Raw genomic sequence first — 25072 nt, 5'->3', positions numbered from 1 at the left:
AACTGAGGAAGCGTGATGCCTTCACTTACTGTTGGACATATGAGTTGCAGGTGAACTGAGATGTGAATGTTTTTCGAACTACATAATCAGTGACTGAATCTCTGGACATTTCTGACAAAGAATGTTGAACAAGGATTTACAGCAATCAACTTTTTATTGGAGTTAAGAAAATAAAAGTCAGTCAGTGCAGGAGATCTGACCCCAGCAGAAACACATGAGAAGTGGTCAGAGGCTTTTACAGTTTGCTGGTCATGAAAAGAGGATGAGAGATTCTTCCAGCAGTCCAGCTACATGCCACAGAAATGATAAAAATAATACGGATGTGTTTTAATTTAAACTGCCCTTCCATGCATGTGCTGATCTGTGTGGTGCTCATCTGCTCAGCTGCTGTCCCAGCTCAGATGTCATGGCATGAAAGGCACAAACAACAAACAGTCAAGCAGAGCATTACATGTAGCTGGGTATTCACTGTGAAGGAAAATGATGGCCCTCTTTCTTACACCTGCCTACAAAGCTGTGATTGGTTGATCTGTCTCTTCAAATGGGGCCAAACAGCATCCGTGGAGTGGTGAAGTGGAAGAAGTTAGTTCATGTGCCCCAGGTTCTGGTGTCATGTGACTGACAGTTGGATGGACTTGAAACTGTCCATCCATCCATCCATCCATCCATCCATCCATTTTCTTCCCCTTATCTGAGGTCAGGCTGCAGTGGCAGCAGGCTAAGCAGGGTATTCCAAAACATCCCTCTCTCCAGCAACGCTTTCCAGCTCCTCCTGGGGAATCCCCTGGTGTTCCCAGGCCAAATGGGATATGTAATTCCTCCAGCCCGTTCTCGGTCTACCTCAGGGTCTTCTACCACTTACATATGCCTGGAGAACCCCCAGTGGAAGGCGCCCAAGAGGATCCTAACCAGCCTCAACTGCCTCTCTTTGACATGAAGGAGGCTTTACTTGCAGTGGCAGTGGCTTTCAGTCACTACCCAGAGCTCATGACCACGGGTGAGGGTCAGAACAAAGATCGACTGGTAAATCAAGAACTTCGCCTTCCAGCGCAGCCCCATCTTCACCACAACAGCACAGTAGGGTTTGGCGATATGTCAAAATTTTCCAACTGGCCACCATCAGTCCAGCAATTTGCGCAATCAGCGAATGCAGTTATGGAATAGCTGCAAAAAAAAACCCAAAATCACCTGTTTGGGATTATTTTTGTTTTAAACCTGACTCAACCAGCAAGTCAGAGGTCCTATACAAAGCAATTTGCCGTCTTTGCAAACAAATAGTGCCAGCAAAACACTACCAATTTGCATGAACATTTGTGAATCCACCATCCTGCAGAGCTGCTGCTGTGAGCTGTAAAGACAGGTTGAGCAGCTGTCCGACACTACTTGAAAATAAGGTCTGATGCTGTCAGAAGAAGAAGCCTCCACTTCAGTCTCCAAATGAACAAACAGGTGAGGATAACATGCTGTTAGATGATGAGGGTGCACAACCACATTTAGAGTTTTCGGTGTAGTTCTCAAATGTCATGTATGAATTGATGTTGCTTTTCTGCACCAATTGATCAGACAGCAACCAATAAAGACGGCTTCAGTGTCATTTAGTCACAGCTGTATTTTGTGAAAGATGGAAATCAGTGCCACAAGAATGTGCATATTATGGCCCAACTCCAGCTGTTGGTTCCTGTTAGTGCACAATTTGAATTGTCCTTTACAGGTTAATTATTTACCAAGTTGAATTCTGAAGGAGGCAGACCCCTAAAATTAGCAAAATTAAATGACAAAAATCACCCAAAAAAACCAACCGACGATGGACTCAGCCAATCGCCGATATATTCGTCCAGTCGCCCAACCCCACGGCCCAGTACAACACCTGCTTTACTGCTGACACCGCACCAATCCGTCTGTCAATCTCCTGCTCCATCTTACCCTCCCTTGTGAACAAGACTTAGAGATACTTGAACCACATCATCTGCTAAAAGCAAAGATGCAATTCTGAGGTTCCCAAACCGGACACACTCCACCTTGAGATCCTGTCCATGAATATCACAAACAGGATCACAGAAGAGGGACAACCTTTGCAAAGTCCAACACTCCCCGAAAACGTTTGTCTTTATGCCAAGAATGCGGACACAGCTCTCTCTGTGGTTATGTGAACAGCACAAAGGTTCAACAAAATATCTAATATGACACTGTCTCAGAAACGGATGATAAACTCTTCCTTTTGGAATCAAGAACTGCTTCAGTTTTTTGCAGCTTCCTCTCTGTAGCCATGGTGACCGAGGCTCATGGGTGATGTAGCACTTAGAACAATTATCACATCAACTTCAGTTATAAGTTGAAATGATAAAGACTGATGGGAAACTGCTGCCTGTCGCCTTTGAGAATTAGACAACAGTACTTTCAGCTCAGATGTGTGTGACTCAGAGTTGAGTGTGGATGTCTTTGTATCACCCCTGTTCTAACGTCTTATCACACATCCTCTCTTCATCGCTCACATCCTCAGTTTTGTATGTTCTGCTTTGCTGTGACTGCTGTGTGTGGAGGAACGTGACAAATGTTAATCACATAATGTCATCCAAACCTGACCCCCTCCCTCTCTGTTAAATGATTAATGGTTACCACGCATTCACCATTATCATTTAAATAGCTTATTGATTTTTCATTGACTATCGGCTGTGAATGGAGGGTGAGGGACACCCGTGACATCAGGATAATGGGGCTTGACTGGTGGGTAAATGTTTCCCCAGCGTTACACAGATGAATGCTGTGTCTGCCTCCCCGTCCGGGCCTGAGCACCGAGGTGGAGGTGACCTTGGAACGTGCCTCACCTTGCGCCCCCCACCCCTCCACCCCCCTCCTGGGCTGCTGGCTCTGCCTCGGCTCTGTGTATGTGTGTCTGGTTATAGGGAGCATGTGTACCTCAGTATGTTACAATGCATACAGCTCCTCTGGTGAATCACCAGCAGCAGACTGATGATTGATTGTAAACCCCTGTCAGAGTGTCTGCAGGTCCTTAGTGTTAGTACCACAGAGACACACAGAAATACACACCACGTACCGCAACACAGACGGCACCAATTTTCACCTGTAGTGTGTCATTTTCCTGCAAACAACAACTTATGGTCTCAGAGTAATTCAGAAGGTGCTGTAATCACAAAGCTCTACCTCCCACACAGACATATAATATATGGCATATATGTCCCTATATCAAGAGTTGTGTTGTTACATATGTCACCTATAACAGGATATATTAGTATCACATAAATACATCCTCTAGATATATGAAGTATAATTTGCACATGTACATATATTAAAAATATTTATATGATGAACTTTTATATGTTGCAACCATATTTGTTCACAAAATATATTTAATTAATATGCAAGTTTATATATCATCATATCCATAGACAGACATGTATGTTTAAATTTAATAAGAAAATATATACAAACATATAGAAATTTTATGTATATGTTGTTTTTATAAATCATTAACAAATATCATTACAACATAAAAATTCATCATATATATATTTTTTTTTCATATACACATTTTACTGTGTGTATTTCATACATATTAGAAACTAGGATGTATATATATATATATATATGATAATAATATCTCGTCTTATAGGTGACATATATAGAAATGTGTCATATGTTACATATCATACATATTATACAGGAGTGATTCTAGTAGATCTGTTTATTTAGTTTTATGTCCTGGATGTTTCATTTCAGGTGATTTCAGGTGTCATTTTTATTTATGTTGAGTCATGTACTGCATTAACTCTGCACAGTGTGTTTCTGACAGTCCTGCTCTCTGTGTCCACAGTGTGATCCAGGTGAGGCCACCAAGTTGCTGTACGACCTCCTCTACACGGAGCCCATTAAAATCGTGCTGATGCCGGGCTGCAGCTCTGTGTCCACGCTGGTGGCCGAGGCTGCACGTATGTGGAACCTCATAGTGGTAAGAACCGTCGCACAAGCACAAAGCTGTCGCATTTCACTTAACCTGCAATGACAGCAAGCATAAAGTGACGCATTTACATTTTTATAGAGAAAAAACAACAGAAGAAGAAGAAGCAGTGGTAAGACAGAGGAGAGACACAGACACACTGCTGCACAGATAAAAAAGGCAGGATGGGTGATCTGTGGGTGCTGTTGTGTGAAAATACAGAAATGACACCACAGGAAAACACCACAGACACACAGTCAAAAATCAGCACTTGGAGACAGTGAACTGAGGGATGTCACAGTGAGACGTCACAGTCACATTAGAGAGGAGGCGTCGTCCTCCTCTGAGAGGCAGCTCTGCAGTATTCAAAAATGTTACTTCATTGAAAAAGCTACCCTGTGTGGGTTTCTTTTACCCATCTAAATATATTTGCATTCAGTAGCTGTGTCCCAGTTCAGGGGCTGAAGGCCAACGCGACTAGGCTCCTTCACGAGGGGTCCGACAGGTGGATCCTTCGTGGGCCAATATATCCCAAGATTCATTGCGTGTTGGTGATGAAAATAATCTGTCATCAAACAGCACAGACAGAGATCCTGAGCATCACACCGGTCAATGTCAGTTCAACAGTAACGGTACAACTGTTAAAACCAAGGACCTGCACTCTGTTGTGTATGTATCTTACTCCCCTTAAAGACCCTTCAGGAAAACAAACTGGACACAGTTTTGAACTGAACTGAAATAATCACAGTGAACCTGAGGCTTCAGTTTCCCTGAGGGCCCGGGGCCTCCGTTTGTCCCGTCAGTAATCCTTGATATCATTGGGTATTCTTGATGACATTAACCTCCCCAGGAAGAGAGCAGACGTGCTGCTACACAACAAGGGCAGAGACGCCTACACTGATCGGACTCATTCAGCTCCAATCACAGTGACTGATCCATGACATCATACCTTTACTACGGTCGGTCATCATCAGGTTGATGATGATGATGATGATGATGATGATGATGATGATGATGACGATGACAAGAAGTCATCATCAGATGTTTTAACCACTGGAGTCTGCATTAAGTTTAATCTGAGCAGTTAAAGTCATCGGTCTGTGATTTTGTCAATGACTGATCAGCTCCACCTCTCCACCTGCACACCGTCTCCTCTGTCCTCCACCCTCATGTCCTCACACTCCACTCTAATGTCAATGAACACCGGGGACGCAGACAGGCAGAGAGTAAGAGAGGAGTCTGAAGAGAGGGCGGGGGCGGGGCTGAAGGTCAGGAGCTGACTTGATGTCAGCTGACTCAGGAACAGATGAGGCGTCATTAACAACTCTTCAGAAGACTCTCTGTTCTTTGTTAGCGCTTCCTTTCTAACAGCAGCTTTGATTTACACTCACTGATCACTTTATTAGGAACACCTCACTGACACTGACACCTCAGGTCTTCAGGTCCTGGATCCAGATGTTGAAACCTTCCTCTGAGACTCTGCTCCATGTTGACATGACATCAGAGCATCACATTCATGCTGCAGGTCTCCTGTTCTACCACATCCCAAAGGGGGTCTACTGGGTCCAGGTCTGGGACTGAATTGGACTCACTGTCATGTTGATGAAACCAGTTTGAGTCATGGAGCATTTTCCTGCAGGAAGTAGCCATTAGATAACTGCATGAATAAGCAGGTGTACAGGTGTTCCTAATAAAGTGCTCCTCTGTGTGTTTAGTGTGACAGTAGCTTTAACGTGTCTCTCTCTCTCTGTCTCCTGTGTCTCAGCTGTCGTACGGCTCCAGTTCTCCAGCTCTGTCCAACCGCCAGCGTTTCCCCACCTTCTTCCGCACCCACCCATCTGCCACTCTGCACAACCCCACCCGAGTGCAGCTCTTCCAGAAGTGGAAATGGACCAAGATTGCCACCATTCAGCAAACGACAGAAGTTTTTACATCAGTGAGTGATCATGTGTTTAGCTGAGAGTGTTAGCCACTCATTATCACCTAAAGGTACTTTCAAAGATGTCATTTTAGCACCACAGTTTCCAGAATGTCTTCCCAGCTCAGTGATTATGTTTTGAACTGTTTTAAGTCTACCGAGCTTTGGATATCTCTGCATGTTGAGAGACCTGTACTCTGTATTTAAAGATCTTTTTTCTTTCTTGGCTCATCAAAAACCAAAAGCACAAGAGCAGAGGTTTACAGACTACTAACATTGTGTTCATCTGCTGTCATGTGAGCTGCAGCTGTTAGCATTTCCTCCTCACAGCCAGCACAACCGATGGTCAGGCCACACAGCAGTAACTCAGGAGGGCTGTTAAGGTTTTGGCTGGACCACAACAGCATGGCCTGACTGACCGATCGTCCAATTGATCATGTTTCCTCATCACTGAGTTGTAGTTTCCTGCTCCATCAGCTTCTATCAGGGGCTTTTTACAGCTGCAGTGTTGCTAACTCAGCTCATTGTCTCTAGATCTAGAGACCTGTCTTCAAACAGTCTGGGTGTAAACCTGGTCCAGGTCTGGATGCAGACCGGGGGCTCAGGTCTACTGACAGTCTAATGAGCCGCTCTGGTTTTCTGCTGCTCAGGAACTGCAGGAAGAGGAGGAGCTTCAATACACTGAGCCCCGCCTCCATAACAGCAAATACACTACTGATTACATGAATCATCATTACTGAAGGGGGGGGGTTGTATCAACATGTATTGCAGTATCTTTAAGATGACAGACTGGAGAGACTGAAAACAAGGCTTAGCACTAAAATCCAGCTGTGACCAGTTCGACAGCTCAAACAGAGGGAGTCAGACATAAAGAGCTGCCTCTGATAAAAGTCTGTGAGGTTCTGGATGAGGTCAATAAAGACTAAACTGTTGTGGGTCCAGCTCAGTCGTCATCTTATTTTAGCAGCAGCTTGAAGTGACTGCTGGTTAACATGTCGTCTTGATGGACCACGTTTCAGTCAGTTTCAAACTTGTTCTGTTGTCATGACAACAAGAGCCACTTGATTGTGAATTTAGCTGTATTAAAATACTCTATATGTGAGCATAGAGAGGAGGAGAGAAGAGGACGTGATGATGTCAGTTGTTTACAGATGCTGAGATGGCGTCGGCGGCGCAGCTCACTCTGAGCTTCAAAACCGCTCTTCAGAAACCTGTGGGTGACGTCACGTCTTTATTTACAGTCTGTGATAAAGTCACTGGAGGATAATTAGAGAAAGAATCGCAGTAGCGGTGTATGTTCATCGCTAGCTAGCTAGACGATGTTGCTAACTTGTGAACAGCTAACATTTAGACAACATTTATTCTGGGATGAATGATGAATGTAAAAACAGCTGGAGAACGAGAGGTGGATAAGGTGGGTACGGTTGCCAGGCAGCAGATGATGATGAGTTCAGAGGTGTGAGGATGGATGTCATGGATAGTGTCATGCTAGTAAAAAAGGTGGTCATCGTTCTGGGGTCATGACTAATGAAAAGTGAGCGTTGTTTAAATCATCTCCGAGAAAAATCTAACTTTCTGTTTTACATGATTCTGTGTGGCTCATTTGAACATATAGACATAAACTATAGTTTCCTGTTGTGACTGCATCCCTTCACCTCAGCTCAAATGAATGGCACAGAAAATGACATAAAATGACACATTTCCTTACTTTAAGTGACCAAGTGTTTGAACAGTGATTTGTCTGCTCTTACGTAGCATTTATAGACAGAGATGGTGAAGAAAATTGTCTCCTCTCATTTCCTGTGTCTCTCTCCTCCCTTATCTCCGCCATCTTCTATTACAGCTACCTCCCCTCACTTGGTTTCTCTCTCCGTCTCTGTTGTCACCTGCTGTTTTATCTGTTTGTTGTTATCATCACCTACACACCCACTATCATCTGTCCAAACCACCGGCTAATCTTCCCCCTCACTTCTATGCTTCTGCTTCAATTGCTGTTTACTGTTCTTCCAATTTCTGTCCATTATCTGTCCTCACCCCTGTTTTGGTTGTTGTCTGTCTTGTTTTCTCTTCTTCTGCGTACTCATTGTGTGTGTGTGTGTGTGTGTGTGTGTGTGTGTGTGTGTTTTACAGACTCTGGATGATCTGGAGGAGAGGGTTAAAGAGGCGGGGATTGAAATCAGCGTTCGTCAGAGCTTCCTCACCGACCCTGCTGTGGCTGTCAAAAACCTCAAGGTATCCCAGCATTCCCTCCTCACACAGACCAGTCAGTCGGCCTCTGTCTGTGCAGTGGACCGTTCCCAGACTCCACCGTGTGAGGTTCACACTGGTGAGCCACAGACCTGCAGGGTGTGAGGAGAGATTCAGTCACGTCTGCCACTGACAGTGACGTTAATGAGCAAACCCAGTGGTCGGAACATGTGCTGCTGTACGGAGACGAACGCCTGTATTAGCATTAGCAGCACTGATGGTTTTAGCAAACTGCAGCAAAAACAGTACAGTTTCAGTTCACCTTCAACTTTATTGACATTTTATTCTTCTTAAAACATCACTGTCCTGAATAATTTTTGCAGCTCCTCAGTGCAGACTCCTGGGCCTCTGCCTCTCACTCCCCCTGTTACTCTGTATTAGACTCTGGCTGCCCCAAGTCATGATGTGTGGACAAACCAGGAAGTTCAGTTTGGGTTTTGTTCCTTGATAGTTGAGCTGTAGCTCCTCATACTCAGGAGACAGAAGAACACAAAACATGTCAGTGGTTCAACATTTAGGGAAACAAGGTTGTTCACTTTGTTTCAGTCTCGTCAGCATGTGGTTAGCCTAGCTTAGCATAAAGAAAGGAAATAGCTAGCCTGGCTCTGTCAAAAACAGAGAACAAAAATGTAAAAACAACTAGTTTTTCAGGGAAGTTGTGTGCTTGACGAGCAGCAGTATGTCCATCTGTCCAGTGCTACAGTCAGAGTGCACAGGTTTTAGTTTTGGTCTCTGTATACAGCCATGACAACAGGACTTCAGGAAGCTGCACACAACCTGCCCTGCAACCATCCGCTCCATGTCAAGAGATAGTTCCCACACATAACTCTGCCTAAAACCACACCCACATTTCGATTGTGTTCAGATGAAACAACCGAGATGAATGTGTGTTCACCAGGGAGGTTCAGAGGTGGACAGAGACAGGCTAGCTGTTTCCCCGTTTTCAGTCCTCATGCTATGCTAAGCTAACCACATCCTGACTCCAACATCTTATTCTCAGAGGGAAGTACAGAGTCGACGATTACACCAGCATGACCACACCACACGGCTGGTTCAAGGTGTCGAAGCATAAAAAACTACTACACCACCTACCCTGACAGAATGTGCAACAACAGAGAGGATGATGTGAATGTAGTCTAAAAAATCAGTTGTGTGTGTAAACGTATGCAGATGGGCTGGAGTTTCATTTATATCTTGGTCATTTCTCGTCATATAAAGAAACAGTGAAAAAGGTCTGAATGTCCTGACTCTGTTGTCTGGTCCAGGGAGGTGGGGGAGGGGTGAACGAAGCACAGTGGCCGATGAGAAGCGGACAGAGACAGAGAGAGTTAGTGTTTGGAAGATTTGAGTTGGAGTTGTTAGTGAAAATGAAGCAAACACAGTTTGATTTCAATCTTTTGATGTTACTTTGCTCTGTATAGGACGCCCTCACACTGTTAGAGTGTGAGCCCTGTTATGTGTCTCTGTCTTATCGTGTATATAAACAGTTTGAATCAGAATCAGAATCAGAATCCGTTTTATTGCCAAGTATGTTTTCACATACAAGGAATTTTTTCTGGTGATTGGTGCAATTGATCAGCAACAGTGGGGCTCTCTAGCCTTGTTGATGAGGCTAATAGCAGACGGGAAGAAGCTGTTTTTGTGGCGAGAGTTTTGGTCCTGAAGGACCGCAGCCTCCTGCCAGAGGGGAGTGTCTCAAAGAGTTTGGGTTTTTCCTGAAGTCCACTATCATCTCCACTGTCTTCAGAGCGTTTAGCTCTAGGTTGTTCTGCCTGCACCAGGTCACCAGACGCTCAGTCTCCCACCTGTAGGCAGACTCATCGCCATCAGAGATGAGTCCAATGAGAGTGGTGTCGTCTGCAAACTTCAGGAGCTTGACAGACTGATGGCTGGAGGTGCAGGTGTTGGTGTACAGGGAGAAGAGCAGAGGAGATCCCCTTGGGGGGATCCAGTGCTGATGGTCTGGGAGTCAGACACATGCTTTCCTAGCTTCACGTGCTGCCTCCTGTCAGACAGGAAGTCGACAAGTTGACATAGTGAAAAAGAAAAAAACAAAAAAACTCGGCCTCTCCTGGCTGACAAGGTGCATCCAAGGAAAACTTGGATGCACCTTGATTTTTATCTCTTATTTTATCTATATATTCACATTTGCATCCTGTACAATTTTTTTGGGTCCATATGTGTTGATACAGTTTCAAAGTGAAAAAGTAATAGTCATAGTGTAGGTGATGATGTGCGGGAAAAAAAACAAAAAACAAACACTGGCAACTTCTCAGGGTTGTAAAGGAAGTGGAGATGCTCTCTGTGCAGAGGTTGAAGCATCAAACCACCATGACTCTTAACAACAGCAGTGATTTGTTTCACATCAGCCTCTGACTGCATCACTACAACAGACAGGAAAAAATAAAACACACCACTGAGCTGCTCCTGGCTAAACCGTGTTCTAAGCTGATCTTTATTTGTTGTAGTTCATGGGTTTTATTTTATTTGCCATGAGTTGAGCTGCAAATTTCTGCACACAGTGTTCAATGGAAGCACAGATATCTGAGCCCTCCACCTACTCTCCTCCCTCCTCCCTCCACCTGTGTCAGCCTTACTTGCTTCCTTCCTGGCTCACACACACACTTCACAATGACCTTGCCCAGCGTGTTGGCCTAGTTTTGGTGTGCAAGATTAATTGGCCATTGCAGAAGAAACCATGGTAACAGCATGAATGTAACCCAGTGGAGAGGAAGTGTACCGCTGTGCGCTGCAGAGCTGGGAGGAGAGTTGGCGCCGGTGTTCCTGTATCCCTGCTGCAGGGCCTTTAACTCAGGCTCCTCATTCCCACCCCCTCTGTGACTCTGTCCTTTTCTTTTCCACTTCCAAGCGCCAAGATGCCCGAATCATTGTCGGCCTGTTCTATGAGACGGAGGCCAGGAAGGTCTTCTGTGAGGTAATGCATACTTCATTTATGACAGATGTGTCTGTTTTTATAGATAAAGATTCTCCATCCAGTTATTTGTGTGTTGGTCTGTTTTTCTGTGATTCATCACCGACAACAGAGTTAATGTAAACCCTTCACTGGCCTAACTGTTTACCACATGACCTTAGTATTGCACACGTCTAATGACACTGTTCTCTGACGAGTCGAGAAACCACAAATGTAGATGATGTAGATGAGCAAGTGTGTTCAGAGTTTCTTTATTTGAAGGAGCCACAACAGACATGTCAACCGGTATCTACCATGTGTTATGTTTTAAATCAGCAATAGAAACGATACCGACTGAGTCACATCAAGTTGTCAAGCAACACTGTTTAGCATGCTGTGCTGCTTGTTAGCCTGCTGTTCCCTCATGTTATCACTGAGTATATTATAGGTACACTTTAACATCTCACCTGTGGATATAAGGTGGTTCCCCGATGGTTGAACGAGCTTCCAAGTTCTATCAGAGCAGGGACGTCCCTCTCTATTTCAAGAATCTCTTGAAAACTCATCTCTTCCGGGAGCACCTCCTTTCCTAAAACCTGAACATTTCCTACTAGCACTTACTATGCACTTCTTGATGCACTTCCTTCTACAATCTCCCAGCACTTATTAAATGGATGTTGTATCTAAAGCTCACACGAAGGTTTCCCACTGCACTGTAGCTTTAAAATTCTCCTTCACTAGTAAGTCACTTTGGATAAAAGCGTCTGTCAAATGAGTAAATGTAATGTAAGGTAATTAAGTTCCTGTGCATGAAGAGCTATGCTCGTGCACATGCAGAATACAAACAAAATGGGGAAGCACTCATCCACTCATGTTGTGTGGCTCAATCAGGCAGAGGTCGGTGATGATCTGAAACCCACATGCTCTAGAAAACCCAGTTTCAAATGTGATATCATATATTACTGAGCGGTTAGTGACAGAAGTAATGCAGCAGCTGCTCCTGCATCACCTCCCTCTCCTTCGCCTCATCCTCCCTCTGCAGGTCTACAAGGAGAAGCTGTACGGCAAAAAGTACGTGTGGTTCCTCATCGGCTGGTATGCAGACAACTGGTTCAAGATCAAGGATCCGTCCATCAACTGCACCGTGGAGCAGATGACAGAGGCTGTCGAGGGTCATGTGACCACTGAGATCGTCATGCTCAACCCAGAGACGGTGCGAGGAGCCTCCAACCTGGTAAGACGGGCGTTACCTTACAACGTGCTCAGAATCACCTGCAGCTGCAGAGGCTGCTGGGAATTTATGATGAATAGATTAATGCAGGTTTTATATTTTGCTGCAGCAGCAAAAAAGGTATTGCTGCGTTAGGATTATCTGTAGTGCAGTGTGGGGCCTCCATGGCTACAGACCTACTGTTCAAATATGTCAATGACTCTAAATAAAAAAAAAAACATGTTTATAAAAAATGAATTTCACCTTCACAGTTCAGATATTTTACCTGAATCCACTTTAGTCTGTTTATTAAAACTACACTGATCTGCTTCAGACTTGTTCAAGAAACTGGTACAATAATAATAACTTTATTCATAAAGTAGATTTAAAACAAAGTTCACAAAGTGCTTTGACAACAAAGCAAAACAACAATACAACAAGATAACAACAAAATGACAACATAACAATATTACAACAATATAACAACAATATAACATAAAAATTTAACAACATAAAAACAACAGAGCAACAACATGACATAAAAACAATACAGCGCAACACCAATACAACAACAACAATAGAAAGCTGGACAGAAGTGAGGTAAAGTTAAAGAGATGAGACTCACAACATACTTCAGTATAAAAAACAGTTGACAATTGGAGAGAGTAGAAACTGTAAAAAATAAAGAAAACAATAAAAGGATGATAAAAAGATTATATAAAATAAAACAAGTCTATAGAAATGTGTTTTAAGAAGTGATTTAAAAGAAGTTCAGTAAAATCTTAAAGGTCTCATCCAGTCTAAAGGTAGATGTCCATGTGTTTGTGATTATAAAGCAGCTCTAGGTTCTATATTAATACTGTGAAAGTATCAAAGCCTCAGTCCACAGAGAAATGCACACAGCCTGTATTCAGAAACTGAGCCTTAAAACCAGCCGTCAGGACTTCTGGAACTTTGTGATGTCACAACAAAGCAGTCACTGCTTTCAGCCATGCCCCAAGCCCCGCCCAACTGGACCCACCATCCAACCTTGCAGGATTTGGTTTCTCTGAGTGTTTACCTGAAATCTGCTATATTTTTATTGGGTCACTCAGAAAACAGTCAGCCAATCAGAGGAGAGGCTCGGAGCCTTTCTTCTAATTGTTTCACTGACCTGTTGTTACTAGAGCTCCAGAGAGAAGCCTGAGAGAGGAGATGTAAAACCACACTGAGATGGTTTTTGGTTCTTAAGACCACAACTATATCTTCTGATGGAGATCAACACTTCAAATAAAACACTGAAGAAGATAAAATATGGACATTTAAACATCAGCTCTTAAAGAGACGGAGAACCAGTGACGGGATGCCAGGACTGGGATGATGTGATGACGTCTGTTAAAACCAGTAAGAAGCTGAGGGAAACACGTCGAGCTAAAAACACTGGCTCCTCTAAATATCCGCAGACTCTGGAGGCAGACGTCCTGGTTTCTACAACAGGACCATGATCCAGAGCAGATCTCAGAATCCACCATGAACCACTCAACAGCTGATCAGGAACAGAGCTGAGCTGAGCTGCTACACAGAGTGATAGCAGGCTGTGCTACTGCCAGAGGGCGGTACTGACCGGAACTTGTGCAAATGCCACAATTACTGTTATTTTTCTCAGTATTTTTAAGTTAATTAAAGAAAAATAATGATTGAGATATATATATATATATATATATATATATATAATAATACTTTTTCCTTTTAAATTGTGTTTGCTACAGGGCTTGTAAACTGTATCTCCTGTTTAATACATGGGGGAGCAGCTCAGTGTTTTGTTGCGCAGCTGCGTGCTGTGTTTCCAGGACACTGCTGTGTACACAGCAGACACTAACATTGTCTGACACACAGAGGACAGATTTTTATTAGCGTGCTGAGTGCTGGCCCTGCTGTCTGAAGGTTCTGTGTGAGTGAACAGGGGAGCTCTTTATTGATCAAAGTTTGGTGACGTGACAGCGCCCGTGTGAGGCTCAGACATCATCCGAGGAAAAACAGGTCGCTGCCTCCTCTCTTCGTCCTCCTCTCCATGTCTGCTCAGAGTAAATCAGGTCTTCCTGCAGCTTGAAGTCTGGGTGACAGTGTGATGGGCTCACCACTGACATGCGGAGCTCAGTCGGTAGAGTGGGATGGCCATTCATTTAAAAAAAAAGTTGCACTGGGAAAAAGTGTGGGTTTTAAAACTCATCTCTTCTTCGTTTTAGTTTTAAACTCGTTTCTTCTCTGTTTTAGTTTTAAACTCATCTCTTCTTCTCTGTTTCCTCCACCGTCCACTCTCCTCCAGAGTCTTCAGCCTCTAAAACAGAGACTCTCAGAAACGCTGCTGGACCCGTGTTAGTCTAAAACTCCAGGGTTGTGTTGTAGTCTGGACGGACAGAGACCTTTGGAAACGATGATGTAGACACCCATGGTGGCTCCTGATTGGCTCTTATCAGCCTGGACTACCAGTGGTGAAACAACATGGATAATGAATGAAAGTGTTACTGACCTTGTTGTTTTTGCAGCAGCTGTTGTTCAGTTCAGTTCTGTATTTGAACTCTACAACTGTCTTTGCTTTTCCTCCTTCAGAGGATTTACTGGAACTAACCAACTGAAAGGAGACAACCTGCTTCCTGTTTACACCAGCTCACACAGGCTCAGTGTATGCGACGGTCATGTGATCTATGTTTTCAGGTGTGTTAATGTGGATGGAGCCTGAATGTACTATAATGTAAAGATAAAACAGCCACAGAGGGAGGCAGCCAGGAGACAAACCTGTTGTAGCTTAGTTATAAAGAAACAGTATAAGGTTAACTGTATAGATTTCAGAGACCAGGTTCACATCCAGAAACCAGGTTCACATCCGTCTTGTCTGTGGTCAGGGTAACCACAGTTCTTTGGTTTAGGTCAGTGAACGATGGTGGTTTAAGTTAAATCAAAATAAACCGGTTCTAAACTGTCTCTATATTGAACCAGACCAGGTTCTTCAACCTGAACCAGGATCTCTGAGTCTGAGTTTAATGTTTACAGGTGGATACTGTGCTGCAGGTTTGGCCTCCCTGCTCCCCCCTCCCTGAGGCATCTTCCGTCATTGTCTGTTTACTTCACTAGCCTCACTGTCGCCTTGTATATTCCAAACATCTTGATGGTAAAACACAGAACATGAGAGAACCCAGAGGCGGTTCAAGGTTGAAGCTCCAGTTTACAGATGTTTAAGTTCCTACAGCTGTTAGTGACAAGGTGAGGGCAGATTGTGAGGAACCAGCAGGAACCTGACTGTGAACCAGAACGCTCAGCTCTACGTGTGACAGGGAACCAGTGAAGGCAACGTTTCTCCCTCAGGAACAGTCAGAAATAAAAGTTGTCAGTGTTGACGGAGCTGTCACATGTCGGGTCTCTGTGTGATGAAGAGAGGATGTGTAGGTTCGGTGACTCACCGCACATTCACCACTGAGAAGAGGAAGCAGTTAGAACAGAAAGTGAAATGACAGGTGATCCCTGCCTCGACTGGAGGAACTACTCTCCTTTGTGACCGAGGAACTGAGGATATTTTATGATCAGTGCATCACTGCTGCTCGTCCCGTCTCTGTAATGTACTGTTTGGTGCTGCGGCTGCTGCACAGCTGGGAGCAGCAGGCTGATGTCCTGACTCCAGGAAACATCCTCTGAGCCCGCCTCGCAGAGATCCTCCTGGTCCGGGTCCTGAAATGGTCCTTGATGTCGCTTACACTGCAGGCAGCAGGTAAATAAAAAAAGATGGGATAATATTAATCTTATAATCTTACAAAGAACTTCTCTGAGAAGAGTTACGAAGTGTAACACAGAACAAATCGGTACGATACTGAGGAACAGAAACAAACCAAAAAAAACAAGCAAGACAAACACACAGGTACGATTGAAAAGGTTTAAATCGTTAAAACCTTTAACAATAAAAGCAGATCCTGAAGGACGAGGCTTTCTCCTGACATCACAGCCAGGCTGTTGACTCTCACGGAAACCCACGATGAGTCTGCTTCTGCTCTGGGTCGGCATCCTGATGAGGACAGACATGAAATGACCAATGAAAGACACTTGTAATTAAAACGCTGTGGCTAAGAATAGGTAATTACTCTTGGCATAAACGTATTAAACACATTCATTTCATAATTTAACCTGTTCAGGCCAAGACTCCAGGAGAAATACAGTACAGTACAGTTCCTATAGAGACTGTGAGCTCAGAGAACAGAGGAGTGGGACGGAGAGAGAGAGGAGAATGGGAGAAGAGGGGAGAAGGAAGGGGTAGAGTTAAGTACAGGATAAATAAAATATAAAGACACAGAAGAGTCAGAGATTCTGGAACAGTTCCTGAACAGCTTCTCGTGACTATCACGAAGATTCGAGGGAGGTCGCTTCAAGGTGGCCACGTCTGAAACACATCACGCCCAGACAGAACCAGCCCAGTTTATGCTGACGCTGCATTAAAGCTGTTATTGTTTTCTCTTCTGAAAGCACAGAACACTGTAGCTCTTACCTGGTTATCAAGAGGTTGAACTAACACTGCTACTCACACCAGGGACTTTCTGTCCTCAATTGGATCCAGAGCCTTCTAAGAACCAGACAGGAGAGCCAGCTGAGTTAGCAGATTGCGCAGCTATCCTATGAATCTTCTTTGATTTGCCTCAGGGGCGACACATCTATATAGAGTTGTATATAGATATAGAAACTTCCATATGTAGAGGGTGAAGGTTGTGTACCAGAAGCTGAGCTCAGTGGATCTGAAACAAAGACAATTTGGTTTGGTCACATGACTCAAGTTATACAGTCTCCATTTCGAGTGACTGAGGACAAACAAACACATGACGGAAGGGAAACACAGGAGGACACAGGGAAATAGGGTCAAAATGGGTGCAATCCTAACAGAAGCGTCTCCGGGGAAAGGAGAGTATTTCACATGACGAGGGACAGATTCCTGTCGTGAGCTCCTGGGCTTAGTAAAGCTGCTGAGGACAGTTACAGGGATTAAAATAACCACGGATCATCCCTTTGGGAGCAGGAATGTTTTCAACTCTCTGATCTGATGAGATGTCTCGTGTGAGTGTTTGACACTTTGTCCTCAGAGCGAGAAGCACAGTCCAGAAAGACCGTGTTCACCGTGTGGGGAGCATGACTGTGCTCAGTAAATCTGTTTCCAGTAGATTCTGGTACAAGAGCAAAATCTGCTCTGGCAGGTTGAACCTCTAGTTCCACCACAGTTCACTGCAGTTACAGCCCTGCTTGGTTGATGTGTATCTTCTGACAATATTGATATTTTCTGTGAGCTGTGGTTTGTAGAGTGACCAGACCCTTTTCTTCAGACTAAAGGCAGCATCCTGCAGACTGGCAGCACAGGTTGTTTTTCTATAGGCCTTTTGTCATAAATGATGATAGATGAGGGTTTTTAATAGCTCTAAATAATTAAACTGAGGAGCTTTTCAAAGGCTGTGCCCCGTGAGACAGTCTGAAATGAAGGTGATAATTGTCTTCACTTCAGGCGCAGGTGTCAGAGCTGACAGGCTGGGAACGGTGCGCTCACATGGTGGTTTGAGGAAAGTTTGGTGGAAGCAGGTAAAAGAGTTCCTGAAAGAGTGAGTCAGTGACTGTCCTCAGGTGCATGACGTTCAAGAAAGCATGAGCAGTCAGCGGCCTCGGTGAAGGCAAATAATATAGTATCAACAGTATCATAAAATATATAATGATGATGATGAGGGGGAGGAGGAGGAGGAGGATGACGATAATGTATATAATTGCATATGCACTCTAGTGCTAAGCTTCCTGTCATGAATTTAACTTGAAGTCAGTAACACTTTAATTCATTATCCATGTTGTTTCACCACTGGTAGTTGAGGCTCATAAGAGCCAATCAGGAGCCACCGTGGGCGTCTACATCCTCGTTTCCAAAGGTCTCTGTTTGTGTCCATCCAGACTACAACACAACCCTGGAGTTTTAGACTAAAACGGGTCCAGCAGCGTTTCTGAGAGTCTCTGTTTTAGGAGCTGAAGACTCTGGAGGAGAGTGGGTGGAGGAGGAAACAGAAGAAGAGATGAGTCTAAAGCTAAAACGTAGAGGAGCTGAGTTTAAAATTAAGATGTAGAAGAAGAGATGAGTTTAAAACTGAAATGTAAAAGAAGAGTAATGTAGCCTACGCAGAGTTAGTTATGAATGTCAGTGAAACATCCTTCATGTAAACTCCTCTGTGACTGTTCATTGCTCAAATATTTACTCTGGTGCTCGTTGTGTCCTCTGCAGCAGAATTACAGTGAAATGAGCCTGTGCACATGTGTTTAACCACTGCACAACTTTTCCCAAATGTCTTTTCATTTGTTTGTGTGTTTGTCAGAAACCTCTGTAACCATGGTCCCATTGAAGTGAATGGGGAATCCAAATCTACTATCAAATCCACTTATTGAATTGAATTAGGTTTAACAAGGTTTATCAGACACCAGAGCACACTGACTGTTGCTCACACATGTTTAACACAGTAATAAATGAGGAGGCTGTGTTTTTCACACTGTTAATTTTGGCCTTAAACCCTAAAGAGAAATTCACACTGATAACTGTTGCGTTTGCTCAGACATGGATGAAGCCTGTTAGACAGCAGTCAGTGCTGTGCAGGAGCTCCCAGTGAAGGAGCCCTGATAAAATCCAATCAACAATCAATAACCAGTGACGGTGTGGTGTAAAGGTTGTCACCCAGAGACACACTGCTGCACAGGGAGAGTGTCAGGGCCACACTCGTGGTCACAACAAAATGGATGCAACTAACAGTGAAGAAACCGACTGTCCTGTACCCCCACCCCCACAAAAGCCCACCATCGTGCATCAATACACAGCGTGACTGAAAATCCTTTCAAGGTCAGCTCAATTGTTTAACACCTCTAATTTGTGATGATTAATGCAATTGGGTGGCAGAACTTATGAGCCCATAATGAAGGTTCAGTGCAAATAGGCTGATGCATCATGGGAGCACGAAACAGCTTTTAGATTAAAGGGAAAAAAATAATTAATTTGACTTATGAAGGAAGACAGCGCAAAAGACTGATGGCTCCTGACGTCGCTATCCAGCAGCAGGCCCCTCTGAGTTGAAACCACCCAGAGCTGCATTGTTAGAAGAAGAAGAAGAAGACTTTGACATCATCTAAGGCTGAAGATGAGACTGGGCACAAAGGCCAAGGCAAAGAGTGAGGGTGAAGGGGTCAGTAACACAGGAACTAGGGGCAGGTGTGCAGCTTCAGTAGGTGGTGGGTGCAGAGGGATCAGGTGACTGGAGAAGAACAGGTACTGGACTGGTTAAGAAGAGAGGTCAGTAACAGGTGTTCCTAATAAAGTGCTCAGTGACAGGAAGCCTCTGGTGCTAATATGAATCATGACTCTCGTCTGTCAAAAGCAAAGGCAGTTTGCAAGTACCGTGATAGGACTGTTTGTTTCCTGCTTCTTTTAACTGTGACCACACTCTAACCTAAACCATGTGGGTCATATTTTTGAAGGTTCTGTAAGCAATCGTCACTGCCACTAGGTGTCGCACTCGACCACCAGCATCGCAGACCAAAACAAATCCTTTGTTGGCCACAACCGCCAAGTTACTTCCAGTTCTGAGTCAAGCTGGGGCCTTTGGCAGCTCGTAGGGTTCTCCATAAAGACAGACCAGGACTGGCTTCAGGGTCAGACTGGGGAAGAAATTAGGCCTTGGACTGATCCACTGGGACCGGCCGCACAAATGACAATGATGGAGCCAGTAATGACACTGATGGAGCAGGTAAAAACTGTAAAACTTTTTGGATGTTTTGACTGTCCATCAGTTGACTGGGATTTGAACTGGTTGTCCCCAGGTCCAGTCCTCCTGTGCTCTGGTCTCATTTCTTTATTTGTCGGAGCCTTTTTAGATGAAAACCCGGTTTCTTCTTTAGTGGAGGAAATTCTGGAAGGTCACTTTCACCTGAACGCTGTGTGCTGCGCTCGGAGCTCACCTGTGGGCGGAGCCTGTGTGTTTATAAGCATAGGGAGGACCAACAGTTTAACAGCAGGCACTAACATGCACTAATATGCACATGCTGCTGGACGGCTCAGATTACATCACACACTTCATTCTCTGCTCAGGCAGCATGACTCCACTATATCATTACATAGAAAATAGTTGATTGCTGCTGTGTTAACGTTTAAAATCTCATTTACAGAACCTTTAACCACACTGATGAAAGTTGCCCAACCTTAACAAAGCAGATGTTTTTAACCTATGATCAAACCCAAAGCAAATCGTTTGTTGTGCTTAAAGGCATCAGTATGCTAATTAGGGACCACTTTAACAAAAATATCAAAGTTACTCAGGATAGTCAATCAAACTTAATCAATTTGCTTATTGAGGCATATAAATCCGATCTGAACAGAAAAGTGGTTACTAAAATATCTTCAAGTCTGCAAGCAGCGAAAGGTCATTCCACATTGTATATCAAATCTAAATTGGAGAAGGAAGCAAATATTACTATTACAGATGAGGACTGGTTCATAATTTGTAAAACACATATGACTAAGTCAAGTTCAGATCAATGGCGAGAATATGATCAGGTTTTTCATCACCCCCAAAATAAAAAAGTTACAGAGTGGCAAACCAGAATAGGGTCACTGTTGGAGAGGTTGTGAGAACTGCTTAGCAGGTCACTCTCACATTTTCTGGGACCGTGCTGTAATTCGGCCGTACTGGCTGGGAGTAGTAGCAGAGATAAAATCAATAATTGGCTCTGAATTTGTTGTATTTAATGTATTTAAGCAAGATTCCATCTGAGCTTAGCTGTAGTGACAAATATCTTCTTCAAATTCTGCTTGTAGCCAGTAAAAAGGCCATAACTAGGAAATTAATGAGTAAAATATCTCCAACTATATTGGAGTGGATTGGCATTGTAAATGAGGTCTGCTTCATGGAGAGGTTGACTTTTGCACTGAAACTACATATGGACAAATTTGCTAATTATTGGATGAAATGGTGGAAACAACAGGAGTTTAACTGGACTTGTTATCACGTTACTATCTGGTAATCCCTCTAAATAATATTATTACAGACTGTTGGAAAGGCATAGAAAAGCTTGTCTGAGTCTTTTTTCCATTATTATGTACAATGTATTCACACCGGAGCACCCATGAGTCTTTGTTTCTCATTTGATTGGATTTACTTTAATTTATTTTGATTACCTCCTGTTTTTTCACTTAACTATGTTTTGCTTAACTATGTTTACTTGACTATGTGGTTTCATTGCTGAGTGTAACCTAAATCTGTGAGATACAACAGGGAAAGTTTGAAATCTGCGCCCAATAACTGGGTGTTTTGTGTTATGCTCATTTATTTAACTATTATATATTCTTTAGCTTGTCCCTCCCCCTAGAGATTGACAGAGCAACCCTAGACTTCTTGCTTTTTCACAATAAGTGTAAGTTAAAGAGGATTAGTATTTTTGGACCCAATTTATGTCTGTGCTTGTTGTTGTTTGTTTATGATTGTTTGTTCCAAAATTCATTTTTAAAAAGGTATGTACGTCAGTATGCTCCGAATTAAAAGCTTATCAGATGGTTACCAACGTGACTGTTATATGTGTTTGTCAGTCCAACAGGCAGTTAGACAGTCAGACAGGATGTAAACAAACCTCCAGGTCAAAGAAAAGCAGACCCCCCTGACACTGGACATCAATATAACGTCAGAAAGACGTTTGACTCTAACCACTCTAACGTTGGGCCAACGTAAAATTTTGGTCAGAAATGAAAATAAGGTTGATGTCAAAACCCAACATTCACTAACTGACATTGTGAAGTTTAGCTGATGTTTAGTAGAGGCTGGGTTTTGCTCACGACTATAATGTCAATATGTTTTTGTCATGATTACCTTCATGTGAGACATTTGGAAGACGTTGGATTTTGGTTACTGAACAACACAACTTAAAACTAACAAAATATCAACATCAGCTGTCATCAGTATTCTACTCAAATTAACGTTGGCATTAGACGTTGTCCTGACATTCAGTTTTGGTCACCCAACGTTTCAACCTACATTCAACCAAACACCAACATCTAATGATGTCGGTGGCCAGATTCATGCCTGCTGGGGAGGTTTTGTTGTAAACATGCATCACAGCTTCCTCTGACCCACCTGACCTGTCGGAGTGCGATCACTTCAGGTTTTACCTCCGAAGTGCTTTAGATGATGTGAAGAAACACTTTAACCATCTGACTGCTCATGTCTGCCACCTCATTGGGCCTGCAGTAGTTTTAGTGAGACTGCTGAGTACAATGTTACCATGATTGATAGAACTGATGGCTGAAGCCACAATAATAACACATACACTGCCAAAATAATAAAAAAAACAAAAGGAAAGTAAGTCAGTGAACAAATAATACCTACCTCAGCAGCATTTGAGATATTCATGAAGGTTCCCATTCAGTCTCAGGAAGAGGAACCGCTCACCTCTGATAGACCACTGCACCACAGTCAGAACTGTAAAAGTTCTGACTGATGTGCACGACACATTCAGACCAGCTGATCCAGATGTTCATCATCAGTGTGTAACCACCTCGCGTCATGTCCCTTCCTCCCCAGACCTCTCAGGAGTTTCTCGCCCAGCTGATGTCGAAACTTGGAGGCAAAAATCCAGAGGAGACGGGCGGTTTCCAGGAGGCCCCGCTGGCCTATGATGCTGTGTGGGCTCTGGCCCTGGCCCTCAACAAGACTGTGGGGCCCCTAAAGGCCAAGGGTCACCGGCTAGAAGATTTCAACTACAACAACCGGGATATCACAGCGGAGATTTACCGAGCTATGAACACCAGCTCCTTTGAAGGAGTCTCAGTAAGTGAAAAAGCCAGAGGAGCCAGAGAGGGGCCCTGTGTGAGGGATGGAGGGGGTAAAACGTCAAAACTCCATCTTACTTTCTTTTTCTTTCAGGGTCACGTTGTATTTGATGCTCAAGGTTCTCGAATGGCCTGGACTCTTATTGAACAGCTTCAAGGTAGGACACAAGGCAGTCAGCTGTGATCTGCACTGCTCTGATCCTTTCTATATTCTGACACCGTGTGAAGCATTTGCCATGAAAGGTTTTCAAACATAAGCTCAGGCTGAGTGTTTGTGAGGAGAAATAACACTGTTTTATATTTCATGTGGCCACAGATTTTTTTTTATTTTTTGGGGGGGCATAAGAAGTGTAGAAAAAAGGAGCTTCTGTATAAAAAGTTAACAGCTTCTTGAATATTTGATTGATAGTTGAAGGGTTTCAGAAAAGTCCCTGTGACATTGCAGCAGAGCACAGTCTATAAAGTCCCATGATCCTCGTTACCATTCCCTGGCATCGGTGTTGTGCAAAGACACATTATTGTAAAGTGACCCACAACAGAGAAATCCAGGAAGGTTGTTTTACTTGTAGAAATGCACCATGAATTAATCAACCTTTAAATCAGAAATTGAAGATTCACCAGAATCAGTGGTAAAACTGTCAACCACCTCAGCAGCCTCATTTATCCTCCTGCACATGCTATCAACAACACCACCTCCTCCACCTCCTCCACTGTCAGATTATTGTATCTTCCCACCTGACGGTCGACTCCAGACGTGTCTCAGCTGTGTTCGTGCCTTCATCACAACCTTCATATACAAACGGCTGATAGACAAACAGGGTTGCGAGAAAGTTAAAATAGTTGTAGAGGTCAGGCTGGTGGATGTGTAGTGTTTCTGACTTTCATGAAGGAGACCAAAGTCCACGTCCCATCATATGGTCAAAATGAAAATTTGTCTTTTACTAACACCAGACACTGTAGAGCAGTGGTTGGAAACTCAAACCAAAATTGGCCCAAGGCCAAACTTAGTTGTCGAGTGCTGATGTAGAGAGAAAAGAATTAAATATAAAAAACTGGCTCCAGCTAGTTGGACTTTGCTTTATATGACAACGGCTCATTCACAGCGAGGTAGCTAGTAATATCCAATCATATTCACTCAGGTGTACATCACTGACACTGTAACCTGACACTGTCATCAGAATCAGTTAGTCTACTGACTCTGTGGAAGTGTCTGTCTCAGGAAACAGAGTCTACAGCCACAGGAAAACAGCAGCCTACAATAATCACATTATTACTATCACCCCACAGGCCCACCAGCTCTCATTCTGGATGGTTGCATCACTGAGTCTTATCTGTAGTGGTGTGGGGCTGTGCCTGGCTGGCTGCCTTTTGATCACTGGGCCTGTGTTCTCCTATTCACTCTGTCTGTGCTCTGTGTTCCTCTGACAGCACTGAGATCTGTGACTTTTGGAGGCTCTCTGTGTTCTCAGGACTGATTAAAAATTTAGCTTGTTTTGCCAATTGTCTTTGTTGGTGCTGTCGACCCACAAGGGGAAGGTCAGCAATGAGCTGCGGTTTGTTTGATGGTAATTGGAGCTGTGGTGGCCCTGGGCAGTTCTTTGGTCGAGTCTGAGCTGAGAGGAAAGATAGACATGGAAATAAAATGCTCATTCAAGCCTCTTGTCAGCTTCTCAACATAAACATTAATTGGCTGTGGTAAACTCTGCAGTTCCACAGTTGTAGCAGTAAATACTCGTTGTAAGGCTTTGAACGGACAGGAAGTGGAGGAAGTGTGTGTTCATCTGCTGCTGTTCGTCTCTGTGGGGAGAGGATCTGGACCCAGGGGGTTCATGGGGCTGCAGGGGACACCACAAGAACAGTGACTGGTCCAGCTGATCTAGTGGTAGTGTTAGTGTTTGTGGAAGTGTTTGTGGTAGTTGTAGTGTTTGTGGTAGTGTTGACAGTTACAAGCATCAATAGTAATGAACCTGAGAGCAGAGCGGTAGACG

General features: G+C 43.8%; 1 protein-coding gene across 3 annotated transcripts in view; it reads left to right on the top strand.

The window, feature by feature from the left end:
- The first annotated feature begins 3652 nt into the window (after positions 1-3652).
- Positions 3653-25072, top strand: part of LOC139615466 (gamma-aminobutyric acid type B receptor subunit 1-like) — a 48161-nt gene continuing 26741 nt past the window's right edge. For 2 of the 3 annotated variants that reach the window (XM_071473476.1, XM_071473478.1), the window contains exons 1-7: positions 3653-3967; positions 5721-5891; positions 8004-8105; positions 10990-11055; positions 12074-12265; positions 22837-23082; positions 23179-23242. In XM_071473476.1, the coding sequence (XP_071329577.1) occupies positions 3902-3967; positions 5721-5891; positions 8004-8105; positions 10990-11055; positions 12074-12265; positions 22837-23082; positions 23179-23242 (907 nt within the window). In that variant the 5' untranslated portion in view covers positions 3653-3901. The remainder of the gene's footprint in view (positions 3968-5720; positions 5892-8003; positions 8106-10989; positions 11056-12073; positions 12266-22836; positions 23083-23178; positions 23243-25072) is intronic. The other variant, XM_071473477.1, reaches the window with a different exon arrangement.

The sequence above is a fragment of the Trachinotus anak genome, unplaced genomic scaffold (assembly GCF_046630095.1).
Source record: "Trachinotus anak isolate AG129_WGS33_773 ecotype Australia unplaced genomic scaffold, CSIRO_AGI_Tana_v1 ptg000053l, whole genome shotgun sequence".
Classification (NCBI taxonomy): Eukaryota; Metazoa; Chordata; class Actinopteri; order Carangiformes; family Carangidae; genus Trachinotus; species Trachinotus anak.
Note: the sequence above shows the minus strand (reverse complement) of the source record. Positions and strands in the feature narration are given on the sequence as shown.